The sequence below is a fragment of the Pleurodeles waltl genome, chromosome 11 (assembly GCF_031143425.1).
Source record: "Pleurodeles waltl isolate 20211129_DDA chromosome 11, aPleWal1.hap1.20221129, whole genome shotgun sequence".
NCBI classification, from domain to species: domain Eukaryota; kingdom Metazoa; phylum Chordata; class Amphibia; order Caudata; family Salamandridae; genus Pleurodeles; species Pleurodeles waltl.
Window position 1 is genome coordinate 950646046 of NC_090450.1, and position 16173 is coordinate 950662218.

Consider the following 16173-nt stretch of genomic DNA (forward strand, 5'->3'; position numbering starts at 1 on the left):
TGGCAGTTAAGTATCCACGTCTGAAATTTGTCTTGTGCTACACAGACATCAATTCACTTTATATAAACACAGGCATTTACTCCTTTACAGGAAATATCACATTTTCCAATGGTAACTGTAGTTTTCAATATTTCAGTGGCGGATCTCTTCATTACTGGTAACCGGCGCACCCAACATCTCCTAAATCAGAGCAACTTCAAAGGAAAGAAAAATCTTATTCTACACAAAGATACTTCAAGTCTGTTTCAACTTTATTAGAAAAGAAGCTTTTGATATGAAGCTGTGGGACTTTGCCATTGCAGTTCCTGCAGCCAGACCCCCACATACACCTTTTTTTTTTCTTTCTTTTTTTATCTTGAAATATTTGCATACAATATTTTACAAAGTAAACATTCAGTAAAAAAAAAATGAACAGGCAGATTTCCCTCACTTCTGTTACATTCCATATAAATAAGCTCTCCATGACTCTCGGGCTGCAAGAAAACTGACGCCAAAATCAAACTGCTCGGCATTTTACTGATCAAAACGAGCACAAAGCAAGGTGCCACCTCAGAGCATAAAATGCCTTCATTTGGAATTGGGAGTCATAATCTGTTGCTGGTAGGTCAAACCCCTAAATAAAAAGCTGCCTTTTCTTTTGTGTTAAGTCCATGACAGCTACTGGCATGTACTTCTTTCTGCAGTGGGAAGAAGTAGTGAACAGGAACCTGTCTTTAAGCTCACCTGTTGCTGGTCTAGTTCATCCTGACATATACAGGCATCCATGAGCCACAACTTAGCATGGACAAGAACAAAGAAGATGCACTTGATCCCTCTGTTGCAAGACATCATGCAGTACAGAAACTTCACTGTCAAAGTGAACAGTTACTCATTGTGTCACCGCAAATCTTCAACCTGTACTGAAATATCTCTTAGGCCCTCAACTCACTGCATCCAAGAAACAGACTACAGTCAATACAGTAAGGCCCCAGATTCACCAGCTCTGTAGCAATAGACAAAAGCTACAGCCAATCAAATGTAATATCTGTATTGCACGTTGAATCAGAAAAAACCCACCCCCCCCACCAGCTTATAGTTGCTTTACAGCATTCTCATGGGTGATGAGGGCCCAATTCAACATCTGAAGCTTAACGGTGAGCAGAAAATACTGATGTAAGCCGGCATACCAGACCCACCTTCAAGGATAATCACCAGGCACTATCAGAGTTCTCCCATTCTGAGCATCTGGTCCAACATGTCCTCCTGACTCTCCCTCCCTCCACAAGCAAAAACAGAAAAACAAATCTGGGAACAGCAACAGGTGCAAGCGCAATGCACGGAGACTGCATAGCACTGATGAAAGGCCGAAACACATAAGAGAAGTAGACAGTGAAGGTGAGGGAGGGGGAGTGCTTAACCCACGTGTTGGCTACACTGAAAGCTGGATCATGCAAACAACAGAAAGAGAAAGAAAGGTGGCACAGCCACTTGTATTCCATGAGGTCATTGTGTGGACCAAAACAGTTCAGAATTACAAACAGAGCAATGGTCAGTGGGCTCTGCCTTTGGTACAAATCCATCTTCTTTATCACAGGCACACCATGAGGCAGTGTCTACATGGTGAAGGCAATACTGCAGGCAGTCAAAGAAAGAAAACAACAGGAGATGGAGGACACACTGTGCCGGCGAAGGGGTGGATGCTGCCATAGCTGGTGAGGATTGGCAGTGATGACAAAGGTTCTATGGTGAGCAATGGGGAGGAGGCCTCCCCAAGAGTTTGTTTCAAATGTCCATGTAGTCGTCATCTTCATCAGTATCGCTCTCCAGTGACGACTCCTGGCTAGAGGTCTCAAGGATCTCCAGAGCGGGCTGACAGAGACTTTCCTTCTTCACATTTGCTGCTGACTGTGAAGACAGAATCACAGACTGCAGAGAGAAAAGAGAACACGTTAAGCTGATTCTCAATAAATAGTTAAAGATAACCACCTTCTGCTGGCTGAGTTTCAGTAACACCCTCTGCAGCCAGACCTACAGCAACAGCCTCTGCACCCAGCACTTCAGCCACACACCCTACACACCAGCTCTTTAAAACTATCACCTGCAACAAGGCCTCTAATAGCACCTCATGCAGTCAGACCGTCAGTATTATGCCCTGCTGACACTCATTCAGTCACAGCCATGGTATTTAGTCCTTCAGTGAGCCCCCCAGGGCTAAGTGTTTTTTGGTGACACATTATCACCGAAGCCCTTCAGTGACTGTACCAAGAGTCTGCACATATTACAAATGCTGTCCGTTACTCTAGCGATCTTTACGATCTCTCAATAATGGATCCTAAATCTCAACCTGCTTTGTTAGCCCTCTGTTAACAATCCCTGCAGTCAGCCCTTTGGTAACAACCCCTGTGGTCAGTCCTTTGTTAATCCCTGCAATCAGACTTTTGGTAACAATCTCTGCTTGCAACCACCCCTTTGTTAAATAACCCCTACAGTCTGCTTTTTGGTAACAATCTGTGCAGTCAGACCTTTGCTAACAATTTGCGCTGTCAGCTCTTAATTAACAACCTCTACATTCAACCCTTTGTTAACAATCCCTGCAGTCATTCCTTTGTTAGCAATCCCTGTGCTAAGCCCTTTGTTGACAGACCCTGCTGTCAGCCCATTAGTAACAATCTCTGCACTCGATCCTTTATTAACAACCCCTGAGGTCCGCCCTTCAGTGACTGTCCCTGATGCCAGCCCTTCAGGAAAGGCCCTTTGACAAGGTTTTCTGTCCCACCCTGTTTTCATTCCCCCAATAACCTGCTTGTAGTAAAAAGCAATTTACATACCATGCTGCTGTTTTCTGAAGAGCTTCACTGGATGATATCAATTCCACCCTGTCACCATGCGGAACTTCCAGCACACACATGCAATTATTTGTTGATGACACTATGGGCAGCTGCCTCTAGTTCCTTACCTTCAGTTTCTGCTTGGTTTCTTCAGAAATACTTCCCTTGGGTGAGAGCAATGTCGGCGTCGGAGGGGTGACCGTAATCTCTGGTGGGAATTTGGTGACAGTTGAGGGGATAAAGAGCTTTGGCATGTTCGGAGGGATGCGGGTCTTAATGCGGGGGCTGTCTGCTTTGCTCTGCTGGCTACTGGCAGGTTGTGTACTGCTGTCCATCTCTGCCTTGGAACTGGAGGCTAAGATAAGAAGGAGAAGCTTAGATAGGACCAGAGAGTCTAGCATCCCTACTTGTAAACTTGCTTAAAAATGCCAAGCAGAGGGTAGAATATCCATATGCAGGTACATGAGACTAGCTAAGCCCTGCGGGGTACAAAAGCACTATGACACATCTTATGCATCTAAGATCCTCTGGATGCTTCAGAAGATGAGTAAGAGGTTTCTTCCTTCCTCTTCAAAGGCATATATAACAACATCCAATATGCTATCAAACAGTAGCTTTCTGTTCTCCTTCCTCTGCTCTCTAACTGTCCTGCCCTTTTAGTCTGACTACTACAGTTTTATTACTGTAATATCCTATTTGTCCTTAATCTACCCTCGGCTCGTGCCCTTACAAGTCCCCAAAAGCACATCTGACAAGGAGCAGCTCTGTTAAACTACCCGGATTGCAATGGACCCCTTAATATTGACATTTCAACCTGTAATATTTTAAGTGCCTCCATCTGGAAGCTTGAAAGGACTTCTCAACATCTGGGAGGACTTATCGACGTTCTTGAGTGTGTAGTACCTAATTTATAATGTGAGTCTTTATATATTAGCCAAGATTACTTTTATTCAATTCACTCACTCAAGACCATTATAAGGAAAAAAAAAAAAAGGTCTGCTTGTGACTTGAATGAAGTATCCATATACCACCTTTCCAGCCTGCTCATTCATTCGCCTGGTTCTCCGTTATCAGGGTCAAAAGACAATGTTTGAGCATGTGGTAAAAGCAAATTGACAGAAGTTGGTAATATAGAAAGAAAACTGTAGGATATGGTTTCATGTTCGGTAGTACATCCTACCCAACAACTATATGGACGCACTAGGACCCTGTTCAACAATGATAATCTAGTGAATCCCAGAAAAATCACCATACAGAAGGTTGTTGACAGAGGACCGTACATTAATGGTACACAGTGGTGGATGAACTTTAGAACCTGGGGAGAAAACTATGAATTATAGGTACATTAATGCAATCTTCTCCTTACACAACACGCCAAAAGAACGAGTTACTTACCTTCGGTAACGACTTTTCTGGTGGATACATTAGCTACCTGTGGATTCCTCACCTAATGAATACTCCCATGGCGCCAGCATTCGACGGAAATCTTCTTACTAGTCTCTGCACGTCGACGAGGACGTCACTCTAGCCCACGCGACGCCGTCTGACGTCATACAGGCAATAAGAGGTCCTCGCCGACGTGCCGATGACAGTACCAACATTTTTTACGTGCATGAGAATAATAATAACCCAATGTAATGAAAGAGCAAAGCAACATCTCTTAATATTGTAAATCACACAACATTGCAATAAAATAGCTGTAGATTTAATATAACCTTTTTTTTTTTTTTTTTTAAACAAATAAATATATTTATACATACGAATCATGTATATACACAATATATATAGATTTATATATAAATATACACATATATACAAATATCATATATGCAAAATGTATTGCAACTTTGAAGACCAAAAGGAGCACACTCAAGGATTGCTTGGAGAGACCAAAAAGGCAACGGGGAGGCGGGTGGGACCGTGAGGAATCCACAGGTAGCTAATGTATCCACCAGAAAAGTCGTTACCGAAGGTAAGTAACTCGTTCTTCTGATGGATACAACTACCTGTGGATTCCTCACCTAATGAATAGAGTCCCAAAGCAGTACCACGCCCGGCGGTGGGTGCCTAAATGGTCAAACCAAGAAATCCTGCAGCACTGACCGTGCAAAATGACCGTCCCTTCTGACCTCAGAGTCCAAACAGTAATGTTTCACAAAAGTGTGAAGGGACGACCAAGTTGCGGCCTTGCAGATGTCGACCACAGGAACACCCCTGGCCAAGGCCGAAGAGGCCGACTTAGCTCTGGTGGAGTGAGCTCTAATGCCCTCAGGCGGATCCTTCTTTGCCAAAGAGTAACAGATTTTAATGCAAAGAACAACCCACCTGGAGAGTGTTCTCTTATGGACTGCCTTTCCTCTCCTCTTGCCCACGTATCCGACAAACAGCTGATCCTCCAGCCTGATATCTTTCATTCTGTCGATATAGAAGCTCAACGCCCTTTTTGGGTCCAGGCGATGTAGTGAAACAACCTTCGGAAGGAAAGCAGCCTTGGTCCTCAACACCACCTTATCCCCATAAAACGTTATATAAGGGGGTTTAACCGATAAGGCCTGCAACTCACTCACTCTCCTTGCAGATGTTATAGCTACCAGGAATACTGTTTTAATAACCAAATACCTTAAGGGGCAAGAATGCATAGGCTCAAAAGGGGACCCCATAAGGAAAGTCAGGACCAAGGACAAATCCCATTGAGGCATAACGAATGGTTTTGGAGAATATTGATTCAGAAGACCTTTCAAGAATCTGAGAACAATAGGGGATTTAAATAACGATGGTTGGTCTGGAAGACAAATGAAGGCTGACAAGGCCGACAAATAACCCTTAATGGTAGCCACTGCACAACCTTTCTGCGCTAGAGACAGTGCAAAAGACAAAACATGTGACAGATGAGCATGTAAGGGATCAATCTGTCTCTCTCCACACCACATAACAAATTTAGACCACCTATTAGCGTAGATAGATTTAGTGGAGTGTCGCCTGGCCGCTAAGATAACATCCACTACATCAGGCGGGAGAGAGAAGGAACTCAGGTTGCCCCGTTCAATCTCCAAGCATGTAGGTGCAGACTCTGGAGGTTGGGGTGTAAAACCTGCCCCTGCGACTGCGAGAGGAGGTCTGCCCTGAGAGGGAGACGGAGCGGAGGCCACAGTGAGAGTTGGAGAAGGTCGGAGTACCATACCCTCCTTGGCCAATCCGGAGCTATTAAGATGACTTGGGCCCGGTCTTGGCGAATTTTCCTCAACACTCGAGGAATCAAGGGTATGGGGGGAAACGCGTAAAGCAACTGGTCGCACCAGGTTATCTGAAACGCGTCCCCCAACGCTCCCTGCATCGGATACTGGAGGCTGCAGAATAATGGGCAATGCGCATTCTCCCGAGTGGCAAACAGATCTATCCGAGGAAACCCCCACATCTGGAAGATTAAACAGACTTGATCTGGATGGAGACGCCACTCGTGGTCTGCCGAGAATTGGCGACTGAGACTGTCCGCACGTACATTCAAGACCCCGGCCAGATGATTTGCCACCAAGCAAATCTGATGGTCCTTTGCCCAGGACCATAGCCGAAGAGCTTCTCTGCAGAGAAGGTACGACCCTACTCCTCCCTGTTTGTTTATGTACCACATCGTGGTAGTATTGTCCGTCAGGACCTGTACCGACTGACCACGAAGGGATGGGAGGAAGGCCTTGAGAGCCAGACGTACAGCCCGTAACTCCAACAGATTGATATGAAACACCTGTTCCTCTGGAGACCAAAGCCCTTTGATCTCCAGATCCCCCAGATGAGCTCCCCATCCTAGGGTGGAAGCATCCGTTATGACCGTGGCCACTGGTGGCGACTGCGCGAACGGCTTTCCCTGTGAAAGATTGTTGCCCGCAATCCACCACTTCAATTCCACAGCAGCATCTCTGGAGATCTTGACAGTACCTTCTAAATCTCCCTTGTGTTGAGACCACTGCCTTCGGAGGCACCACTGAAGAGCCCTCATGTGCCAGCGAGCATGCGTGACCAACAGAATGCAGGAGGCGAACAGACCGAGCAGACGAAGGACCTTGAGGACTGGAACTACCGCTCCATTTCGAAACATTGGAACCAATTCCTGAATATCTTGAATCCGCTGAGGCGGAGGAAAGGCTCGACTCAATGTTGTATCCAGTACTGCCCCTATGAACAGGAGGCGCTGAGAGGGCTCCAGGTGAGATTTGGGCACGTTCACCGAAAAGCCCAGGTCGAACAACAACTGGGTTGTTGACTGCAGATGATGCGACACAAGCTCCGGGGACTTGGCTTTGATCAACCAGTCGTCCAAGTAAGGGAATACTGGTATCCCCTTCCTTCTGAGCTCCGCCGCAACCACTGACATCACCTTTGTGAAGACTCGAGGTGCTGAAGTAAGACCAAACGGGAGGACCGCAAACTGATAGTGCTGCGACCCTACCACAAACCGGAGATACTTCCTGTGCGACTTGAGTATCGGGATATGAAAGTAAGCATCCTGCAAGTCGACAGACACCATCCAATCTTCCTTGTTCAATGCCAAAAGCACCTGTGCTAGGGTCAGCATCTTGAACTTTTCCTGTTTAAGGAACCAATTCAAGATCCTCAGATCCAGGATTGGTCTCAACTGACCATCCTTTTTGGGAATCAGGAAGTATCTTGAGTAACAACCTCGACCCTTTTCCTGCTCTGGGACCAACTCTACCGCGCCCTTTGAAAGGAGGACTTGAACCTCCTGTTCTAGCAACAGGAGGTGTTCTTCTGAACAATAAGATGGGCGGGGCGGGATGAGGGGCGGGAACTCCCGAAAGGGAAGGGCGTAGCCTTTCCCCACAATGCCGAGAACCCAAGTGTCCGTTGTGATAGACTTCCACTTGTGGAGAAAATGCTGTAATCTTCCCCCTACAGGAGAGGAGTGAGTGGGAAACGGTGGAAGCCTAAGGCTGCTTCCCCTGCTGCACCCCTCCAGAGGACGAGGAAGAGGCAGAGTGCTGTTGAGAGGCTCCTCTGGTACGGGCCCCACCCCTCCCCCTCCCTCTAAATGACCTATAGGGGAGGGAAGAGGCGGGTTGCTGGAACCTCCCCCGAAAGGAAGAGGAAGAAGAACCACGCCCATATCCCCGAAACCTCCTGAAAAATCTAGAAGAGGCAGAGGAAGAAGGAGCTTGCAGTCCTAACGATTTGGCTGTGGCTCTGCTCTCCTTAAATCGTTCCAAGGCCGAATCTGCCTTGGCTCCAAACAGTCTGTCCCCATCAAACGGGAGGTCCAGCAGGGTCGACTGCACATCCGCAGAAAACCCTGAGTTTCGGAGCCAGGCCTGTCTTCTTGCCACCACAGCCGTGCCCATCGCCCTGGCCACCGAGTCGGTCGTGTCCAGCCCAGACTGGATAATCTGGGTCGCGGCAGCCTGGGCGTCCGAGACCACATCCAAGAGACCCTGGGGGAGCTCCGTAAATGAAGACGAAATATCATCCATCAGAGCATGGATGTACCTCCCCAGAATGCACGTTGCGTTGGTGGCCTTCAACGCCAAACTGCATGACGAAAATATTTTCTTCGACTGCGCATCCAGTTTCTTGGAGTCTCTGTCTCCAGGCACCGTCGGGAAGGAACCAGGCGCTGACTTTGAGGAACAGGAGGCTTGCACCACCAAGCTCTCCGGCGTAGGGTGTCTAGAGAGAAAGCCAGGGTCAGATGGTGCAGCTCGATACCTCGTGGCCACAGCCCTATGAACGGCCGAGGAAGACACCGGCTTCTTCCACACCTCCAACACCGGATCCAGCAAAGCCTCATTAAATGGCAAGAGAGGCTCAGCTGCAGCAGAGGCCGGATGCAATACCTCTGTCAGCAAATTCTGCTTCGCCTCTGCCACCGGCAAAGGCAGGTCCAAAAAGCTTGCTGCCTTCCTCACCACAGCATGAAAGGAAGCAGCCTAATCCGTATATTCCCCTGGAGATGAAAGGTCCCACTCAGGGGAAGTGTCCAGCCCACTGGCTGTATCCAGACCATGTAGTCCGTCTCCAGAGTCCTCAATCTCTCCAGAAGCATCTGACGCCGCGTCCGGCGCCACAGGCAGCTTCGGCGCCGAGGCAGGAGCCGGAGGACGAGGTCTTGGAGCCGATGGACCAACCGGAGTCACAGGGCAAAATCCTGACTTCGACGGAAGGGCAACCTCCGGGGCCGAAACATCCGAAGCCACCGGAGCGGCCACCGACGCCGGCACCGGCGCCGAGCCCACATTCCCAAAAGGGAGAAAGGGCATAAAGGGTGCCGGCCGAAGAGGCGCAGGATCACCCAACGAAAAGGCCAAGGGCCCCGAAGGACCAGCCGGAGCAGCTCCTGGAGCCATCTGCTGAAAGATGGTATACATCGCATTAAGAAACGCGGTACTATCGGCTCCAGGAGTGGGAAAAGCCGGATACTGGGGTGCCTGGATCGAGGGCGACCCCGACGCCGGCCTCGACGTCTGCGACGCCGGAGAAAACACAAGAGGCTGCACCACCTCAATCACCGACGCCTGACCAGGCGAAGTCGGTGACGCCGGAGAGGGCAACGGCGTCGATGGATGCGGCGTTACCGTGGGGCTGACCTCCCAAGTCCTCCGACGCCGAGCCGAAGGTGACCTCGAACGAGACTCCTTGCTGGAATGACGTCGTGAGTCTCTACGGCGCCGGGAGTCTCGATGACGCCGGTGAGACCTTGGCGAAGAAGACTTCTTATGATGTTTCTCCTTCTTCTTTGACTTTGCCATGAATAACTTGGCCTCACGCTCTTTGAGGGCCTTCGGATTCATGTGTTGACATGAATCGCAAGTCGAGACGTCGTGGTCGGAGCTCAAACACCATAGACAGTCGGAGTGAGGATCTGTAACTGACATCTTGCCCCCACACTCTCGACAGGGCTTGAAACCCGACTTCCTCTGAGACATTATTACCGCAGAGAAGACTACGCAGCAGACAATACACTGTAACCACGAAGGTAACAGTAGCTCCCTCGAAGATAACCGTTTCGAATGCACGGAAAAAAGGGAACTGTCATCGGCACGTCGGCGAGGACCTCTTATTGCCTGTATGACGTCAGACGGCGTTGCGTGGGCTAGAGTGACGTCCTCGTCGACGTGCAGAGACTAGTAAGAAGATTTCCGTCGAATGCTGGCGCCATGGGAGTATTCATTAGGTGAGGAATCCACAGGTAGTTGTATCCATCAGAATGAACAAATTACTTACTTCAGTAATGCTCTTTCTAGTAGAGGCTCTATCTAACCACCTGGCATGCTTGACCAGCAGAATGCAGTAGGCCATTAGTCCCAGCAGCCTCAGAATCACCTTCCCTAAAATCTAAGACAAAGTCTGAAACATCAGGATCACAGTCTGAATGATCTGGACTCTTCTCTTTGGGTGATAGGCACAACACTGCACTCCAGAATGGCTCAAATGAAGGGAAGTGTTTGTTAAGGCGTCAGTCTTGACTGGCAAGTTTATAGTGAATCCAACTATGCCAGAAGGTTCACTGTAGTCTGGAGATAAATGATGAATGCCTGGGGAAAGCCCACCTTCAACAACCAGCAATTGAGTGAGGGGAAGACTGGTACTCTTGACCTCTAAAGATGTGCTGCTACCATCACCATCACTTTCTTGAACAGCTGAGGGGCACTGGTAAGACCAAAAGGGAGGACAACAAACTGAAAATGCTTGTGGCCTACCTTAATGCTTGTGGGCCTGCAGGACGGGATGTAGAAATAAGCTATCTGCCGGTCCAGCACTTCCATCCAGTCTCTGGGGTTGAGGGCAGAAAAAACCTGGACCAGCGTGAGCATCCTAAATTTGTCATTTGCGAGGACAAAGGTCTAAAATAGGATGGAGGCATACAGGATGTAGTGGGAATAGCAACGACTACAAACGTCTGGCCCCAGCACGTTCTCTATGGCCCTCTGGCCACAAGAGCCTGCACTTCCTGCTGCAATAGTGACGGATGGTCCTCCATTAGTCACTCTGGGGATGGTGGAAGATGCGACGAGGTGGCAAGAAATGATGAAGTGTAAACCCACTGAACAATTTGCAGGACCCACTTGTTCAAAATTATCACCTGCCAAACAAGCAGACAGTGTCATGATAAAGAGGCTTAAGGTGGTTCACTAGCTAGAGGGGGAGGGCAGGGGCGGTGGCGGACGTCCCGACTGCCCACTGTCCCTATTGCCCTCTCATGTGGGTACCACAGCCACAAAAAAAGCTAGGGTGATTGTGACTTCTGTTTGGACTGTTGGGAGGCTGTTGCTGATACAGGAAGCCCCTACCACAGCCACAGAGGGAGCGGAACTGCTAGTGCAGCTGGGGTGGAGGAGCAGCAGGGAGCATGCTTTTGCCCTGATATCTTTGAAGCACTCTAGGGTCCGAGTCTGCTTTATCCCCCAAAAGCTGGGAGACATTAAACAGATCTTCCACAAAACTGGCCTAAACTTCTCCAGAAAAGCCAATGGACCACACATCCAGGCGTCCCTGCGAATCGCCACACTGGTACCAATAGCCCAGTCGAGGGAGGCAGTACTGTGCAGTCTGCAGTGGATGGTGAACTTGGCAGCATCACAACCATCTTGCATGGCCTGGGAAAGCATGGCTTGCACTACTTCTGGGACCTTGGGCAATACTTGGACTTCGGGGTTCCACAAGGCGTGCGAGTAGTGGCTTTAGAGGCAGCTGGCATGCACTGAAAGAAGGGCCAAACTTGTGGAGGAAAAACATGCTTACCAAAAGCCCCTATTCTGTTCATTCCCTGTCAGGGGGAGTAGTGGGAAACTAGTTTGGGTTTACTCTACTTGCCGAAGCCTACATCACAGGGCTCTCAGAAGTGGGGTGGTGGGTGAGGACAGCTGGGTCACCCAGAGCAGGGCGATGGTGTCTAGAGTTTAAATGATGCACAGGTGGGCCTGAGTAGAGTTTGGCTCTGTTACCTATCTGAGCCAATCACTATCAGTAAGAGCCTCATTGAAGAATGGGAGTAGGGGCTCAGAACCTGACCAGCCAGGCTGTAACACCTACATCAGAACATTGGCTTTAACTTCTTGAGGGGAAGTTGAAGATCAAGAACCTTCCTCACCCTGCGCATAACCATAGCAAAGGAGGCGCTGTCTTCCGTGGCAGGCCCTGTGGAGGGAAACTAGTCTAGTGTCTGGGGCAGTATCCAGACCACTAGCATCTTGGAGATCCTCGTACCAATTGTCCTTTAGCTAAGACTAGGCAATTTCATCCCCAGCATCACAGTCCCCATTATTGAACAACTCATGAAGGACATGAGCCCTTCCAGAATGTAGAGGCACTGTGTCAGAATTAGAGGGGAGGTAAAGAGGTTGCATCTCAAGCAAAGAGTGCGCCCTCCGTCGAGGTCAGGATGACACCATTTTGACGTTAGACAGCACTATGGGCTGGCTATTACCGCCTGGAGTCGATGGCGCCGGTAGATCGCGATCTGGCGTGGTTTGTGGTGCCAGTAAGGGACCTGGTACTGACAACAGTTCAGAGACCTGAGCAGATCCAGAGAGCCCAACTGGTGCTGAGGATGGAGCTCCTGGTGGAAATTCAGTTGGGAGGCCTCTTGGGTCCTTGAGGACCGAAGGCACACAAGAGGGAGCTATTAATATCCAAAAGGCTGCAGCCTTTCTGACAGCCTAGGGAACCCCAGTTGTCATGGAACCATTGCAGGAGCGACTTAGGGAGCATGATTGGGACCGGAATTTACCTTTACACCTCGAACGATCCTGGTGCAGGGTCTTGTGGTGCTTCGCAATGAAGAGCTTAGATCCTGGCCTATACTGGCCTTGGGGTTCATCAAGGCACAATCACTGCAGGCCTTGGTACTGTGGTCCACCTCAGGCAAAGTACAGACATTTGTTCGTAACATTCCCCACAGGCTTTAAATCCTGTGGATTTGGGAGGTGATATTTATCTTGCATGCTGTTTTTAGTAGAAATTTTGTTGTAGCAATGTTTCAATGAGACAAGGGTTAGCACCAGATCCACATCTGTTGGCATGGAAAGAAAGAAACTGATGTCAGCACGCATGGGTGTAGCCTATACCGGTCCGTGCACTCACATCCGGCACAGAGCGACATCAATGCAGAGCTGCCGGCGCTAAGGGGTATTGCTGAATATTTTCTAGATCAAGTCTGATGCCTGGGGAAGTATTTAAAAGGTGAAGAATCTGTGGTTAGATTCACCATCAGAAACTAATAATTCGTATCCAGGACTGGAAGCCAGAGGTGCGGATTCTAGCACCCAACTCTGAGGACAAATTCCATGCAGACACTGGGAAGAAATCAAAACAGAATCTGCTTTGTTTACAGTAAGACTGGCTGCCTGTCTGTGGGGTGCTTTGCATATTAACTTGAGAAAAAGGATACAAGCTGACAGACCCTCAGCAGCTTGTCAAAGCACTAGCCACCTGCTAGCTAACTGACTGAAATTCTGCGCTCTTTCTCCCCTACTAACAATAACCATAGTTATTCAGGGTTCTGTTTTTCTAAAACTGAGTGTTCGAGCATTCATATTAATCCAATACTCGTTAAGCATGTGCAGAATCATTCAGTCATAAGTATGGATTCTATCATGGCACCCATGAATCACAAAAATTTCAACCAAGATAATTTGCAGGCTTGAATCTGTCCCTCCACTGAAACACTTGATTACTGACTTCTTTTGGATGCAATCAATAAAGGATTCCCTCTTTAACTCCATTGCTGCTCATGTCTTCACACCTGGACGAACAAGGTAATGACGTTCTGTAACAATATTTCTGGTGGATACCCCAACTAACTGCAGATTCTTCACCTTGCAAATAATTCCTAGGAGTAAGACTAGATCTGGAAACTAAGACTTTTCCTGCATAATGCTGGTTGGCTCTGTGCCGAAGTCATTCTGCTATGGAAGTGATGAGTGGAGTTACATATAAGTGTGTATGTTGACATCAGTTCCTTTCTTTCTGTGACAAGACGCAGATCCAGAATTTCTCCCTGGTCTTTGACCTGATTTTCCTCTGATACTTTATCCAGTGCGCAAGGGAAATGTCATCCCCTAAAACCACTGGATTTAAACTGCAGACTGCAGCAAACAGATGTGTGTGATGGGCCTTCACACAGTCCGTTTGTGATGCCTGGGGGGGCTCCAAGGCCTACACCTAGATGAACTCTAAGGACACATGGCAACACGAAGCCAAATACAAGAATACTCTGTGACCAATAAAGTCAAAAGTAAGGACCCGAGTCTCTTTCTTTAGTAAGTTGAGTTGAAAATTCAGGGTCTTCTTCTGTGGAACTGACATTGGGGGTTCCTTTAAACTTAGAGAATAACAATTTTGCACAGAATTCATCATCAATTTGTGTTATGTTTTTCCATTCTAATAGGTGATTTGTAATGCTTTTTGTAATACTTTTACCACCCTTCCTCCACCGTCCTCCACTGCCCTTTCCCCCGAAAGGTGCACAAAGAGAGGGAAAATGGGAAAGTCAATGTGAGTTGCCATGGGTCTTATATCCCAAGTCTTTTTGGAGTTGCCAGAACCTTCACACACTAGAAGAATGGTGTGATTGGTACTATTGCCTTTGCTGATATGATGGCTGCCAAAAAGAAGTTTGAATCCTCTAAGACTGATAATGATGGAAAAACATCTTATGCTTTTATGGGGTTTGAAAAATGTCGTCTTTTCCTCCAGTCCTACCACTTTTTATATTTCTGCCTCAGACCACCATTTCTGCTTCTCATCAGTCAAAGAATAGCAAACCAGTGAAAGGAAGATTTAGAATTTTCACCTGCACATATTGTGTCAAAGATTCACAATGATGTGAGCGAATTAAGTCCATGGAAGTTACATGATGCGGCTCTATACCCTTTTCCTAAGAAGACACTTAACACCTGATGGGGGTAGCATAAGATCTTCTCTAACCACCTCTACATAGTCTTTGTGTCTACCTGAAGACTGTTCATCTGCAAACATGTCAACTGTTTCACAATGGTACCTGTCATACAAGTGAAAATGAACAATGGCGTTGGTGGTCGTCAACGGTAACGCTGCGGTCACCCAGATTTTCTAATTTAAGGTATCCAGGTGTTTACTCTGCCTTTCAGGTGGTATTGTGTTTCGGGAGCAGATGCCTGTCTTTTTCTCACTGATGCAACAATCCCAAACTTGTTTTAGAATATGGATTTAGGATCTATTGAGAGATACAGAGGATCTTGTTCTGGTGCTAAATGTTGCTACTTTGGTAGTCACTGCCATAATAAACATCTCTGCTGCAATTTTTGCAAACTCTCTTATAAGAGGCAACAAGTGTAAAATTTGCTACCTTTGTTATAGTGTCTCCAAAATAACAGAGTGAAGACTGCGATGCTGTAGAGGGATACTAAATGTTGCAGCCCCTTGCAATAATATCTCCTGAAATACATTAAGGCTGCCTATGTGGGAAATCCAACACTGATACCTAGGAGGCAACCTCGGAGTCTAGGTAGCAGAGGGATCTGAATTGGTACCAGTACCAAAGTAACATGATGAAGACAGAGATTTTCTCCTTTTTCTCTGAGATGGCTGCTTACCATAAATGGGTCCAAGAGTTTTTGCTAGTGATAAGCATTAGGCATAGGAGTCATTAGAGATGGCAACAGTACTTTGAGTGGAGAACTTATTATGTTATTGTGCCCCACAACAGCCTTTAAGACTGCATGAGGTGTTAGCGATGTTTGGAGAGGATCATCTACTGGCATGAAAAAGAGGGGATTCCTTGGGCGAACCAGAGACAAAGTTGAAGACTCAGTGGCTAAATAAATCCTTCATTGTTGAACTTAATGCTTCCATGTTGTTGATTTCCCTGTCGAGTGCCACAACAGCAAACAGGAAAGTGCTTGGCGATCCACAGATACAGTTGAAGTCTCAGTGGCTAAATAAACCCTTCATTGTTGAACTCTAATGCTTCCATGTTGTTGATTTTCCCTGTTGAATGCTACAATAGCGAATGCCTAAACGTCGATTACGTCATCTCCTTGGATGGGTCCACTTCGACATGAATGTGATCGAGATGTCTATTCTTGATAGTGACCATGTAGGGAGTACTTCTGTCTTTGACATCATTACCGATGGTGACCCTGACCATGTGCCAAGCTTGTGCATGGAGTAGTGGTGTTTCTTATCCCTCCTCCATTCCTTGGACTCTCCCTCTGTGGGTGTACATAGATACGAATCCAGCTGTTGAGGCACCTTCACTGGGCCCTCTTGGGCACCCCTACACATCCTTGATCTGTTTCCTCTTCAGTTTATCCTTGAAGTTGTTTCCTGGCAGAAAGTCTATTCTTGCACAAAATGAGAGTTTGGAAGACAAACAACGAAG

General features: G+C 47.6%; 1 protein-coding gene across 6 annotated transcripts in view; it reads right to left on the reverse strand.

The window, feature by feature from the left end:
- Nucleotides 1-233: 233 nt before the first annotated feature.
- Nucleotides 234-16173, reverse strand: part of CABIN1 (calcineurin binding protein 1) — a 1028293-nt gene continuing 1012353 nt past the window's right edge. For all 6 annotated transcript variants that reach the window (XM_069215153.1, XM_069215155.1, XM_069215154.1 and 3 more), the window contains exons 36-37: nt 2936-3162; nt 234-1905 (exon numbers count right to left, since the gene is read on the reverse strand). In XM_069215153.1, the coding sequence (XP_069071254.1) occupies nt 1762-1905; nt 2936-3162 (371 nt within the window). In that variant the 3' untranslated portion in view covers nt 234-1761. The remainder of the gene's footprint in view (nt 1906-2935; nt 3163-16173) is intronic.